Source organism: Aplysia californica, unplaced genomic scaffold (assembly GCF_000002075.1).
Source record: "Aplysia californica isolate F4 #8 unplaced genomic scaffold, AplCal3.0 scaffold00724, whole genome shotgun sequence".
Taxonomy (NCBI): Eukaryota; Metazoa; Mollusca; class Gastropoda; order Aplysiida; family Aplysiidae; genus Aplysia; species Aplysia californica.
Window position 1 is genome coordinate 319,906 of NW_004797994.1, and position 2,134 is coordinate 322,039.

General features: G+C 39.2%; 1 protein-coding gene across 1 annotated transcript in view; it reads left to right on the forward strand.

Moving 5' to 3' along the window:
- Positions 1 to 2,128, forward strand: part of LOC101849004 — a 14,846-nt gene extending 12,718 nt beyond the window's left edge. Inside the window, exons 3-4 of the mRNA XM_005108830.3 lie at positions 997 to 1,140; positions 1,583 to 2,128. Coding sequence (XP_005108887.1) covers positions 997 to 1,140; positions 1,583 to 1,771 — 333 coding nt within the window. The 3' untranslated portion in view covers positions 1,772 to 2,128. The remainder of the gene's footprint in view (positions 1 to 996; positions 1,141 to 1,582) is intronic.
- The last annotated feature ends 6 nt before the right edge of the window (positions 2,129 to 2,134 follow it).

A 2,134-nucleotide genomic window follows, 5' to 3' on the forward strand; every position in this document is an offset into this window, starting at 1 on the left:
CCTCCCCTTCTCTCCTTTTTTTATCTGTTTCTTTCTGTTTTATCACCCTCGATTTCTGTGTGTTTTTACTTCTCTCAGATGCTGTCTTGGCTTGCACACTCTTCACCTACATGGCGTTTGAGTTAACAGTAAAACCTGAATAAATACATATTAAAGAGATAGACAAGAACTAGGGTCTACTGTTAGCTCCCTCCAACCACTTACACACTGACTGAAACAAAAACACACCCACACACAATCTCTTCTTATATTTCTCCCGTCTTTGGTTTTTTTCCTTTTCCAATATTTTCTCATCAGTCTGTCTTCCCCAGCACTCTCTCAACTCCTTCTTTGGGGTAGGAGGGAAAGTTGCATTTTGGGAAGAGACAAATGTTTTTTCAAACATTTTCGGTTCAGACTTTGCCATTGCTATGAAGATGATGGTATCACAGCTTCTTAACAGGCTGCCACGCTTTATGTGTGGCCTCACAATGTTGTTGTTGAGCTGTGGGAGCCTTCAAGCCAGAAGAACAGGAGACGTAATTGTAAACATATTCATATTCTTTACTTTAAACCGTTTCAATTTTACTACGACATCACAGTTTTAAAGAGTTAAATATTCCCTTGCCTCAGTTAAAATTTAGCTGAGATGGTGGGACCGTCTACTTAATAATGTCCATCTCTGATAGGACAGAGCCAAGTGGATGGAGAACCTTGAAAATCATCTGTGCTATTTACTTTTCTGAGAGTTGCTGCTGGATTGGGATTCAAACTAGGGCCCCCTGTATTCCAGTTCAAAGGGACCTCCATTTTTGTTTTTCATTGTGTTTTTCTTGGTAAGATTTGTGGTCACAGCCGTCCGGTTCTTATTCTCAGATTTCATCGGAGGCGTCAAATGTTAAATTGTTTTCCAATCAAGACGTTAATGCGACTCTCCGACCAGTTTCTAAATTATTATAAAAATCCTATGGAATTTGAAAGCATAAAGGCATGTCCACATTTGTGTTTCCTCTGCAGGCTTCACTGTACACCAACCACTCATCTGACCAGTTCCACAATCTGGTTGACTTGGACACCTCAGTGGAGACTCTGTGCGAGAGGATTGTGCGCATGAGAACCAGCAAAGCTACAGGGAAGAAAAAGGCTTCTTTATATGGCAAGGTACAGCAATAAAATTTTGGTGGTTTGGCTGTTCCATCTCGTAGGGGACTGTTATAAATAATGTCAGTGGTTTATTTGTTCTTGCAGGATACTGGGGGGGGGGGGGGGTGTTTCGTATAAAAAATGTGAATATTTTATTTTTAAATTGTTTCACTCTGAGCAAAAATAGGACAGTATTAAATAAATATTGTTGCATGGAAGAAAAAAAAACCCAGCTCCTGAGACAAAAGACCTTAGAGATATTATAATTATGATTAGGGGACCAGCTACTTTGTTGTAGTTTTTGGATCTTCACCTTGCAAACAAAAGTTGAGAGTTCATTTCCCACGTAAAGAAGGCCATTGATATTTCTAAATTGTCTAACGTTCTGTTGTTGTGGTCGTGCTGAAAAACTGATGAACGTTTTTTTAAATCCTGATCAATAAACACACATGTTCCTCAGAAACCTATCCAGTCAGACAGAGCACCGGACTTGATGGAATTCTTCTCTCCTGAGCTCCAGAGAGAAACACCGGACTTGTCATTACCGGGAGTATCGTATGTGACCTCTAAACTCTTGACCTCGCCCCATGACATAGCTTTTGATCTATACCGCCACAACAGACTATGGAATGGCATCAATGACTTTTAGAAGATAATTATATCCAGTGCTAGTCACATTGTCCATTTCTTTGAAGAATTTTGACAAAAATGGCACAGCAACCTGGGCTTTTAATATTCTGGAACCATATTTTTCTGTGAGCTTTTCCCACCAAATCTATTGTATCCTTATCCATACAATCAGTTATTGGTATAATATAAGAGTGTTCATGGTATGTAAACTCTGTTAAGTAGTTCAACTGTTCCTGATATTTTAACTGAGAATTCCCCAGGCATTCTTATCACAGCTACTTTATAAAGAAATTAAATACCATGAGCAAATTTGGTTATTGGATTTTGTTTCGTTTTTGTTTTGTTTTGGGGGGAGGGGGGAGGTTCAATTCGATTGAGGTGT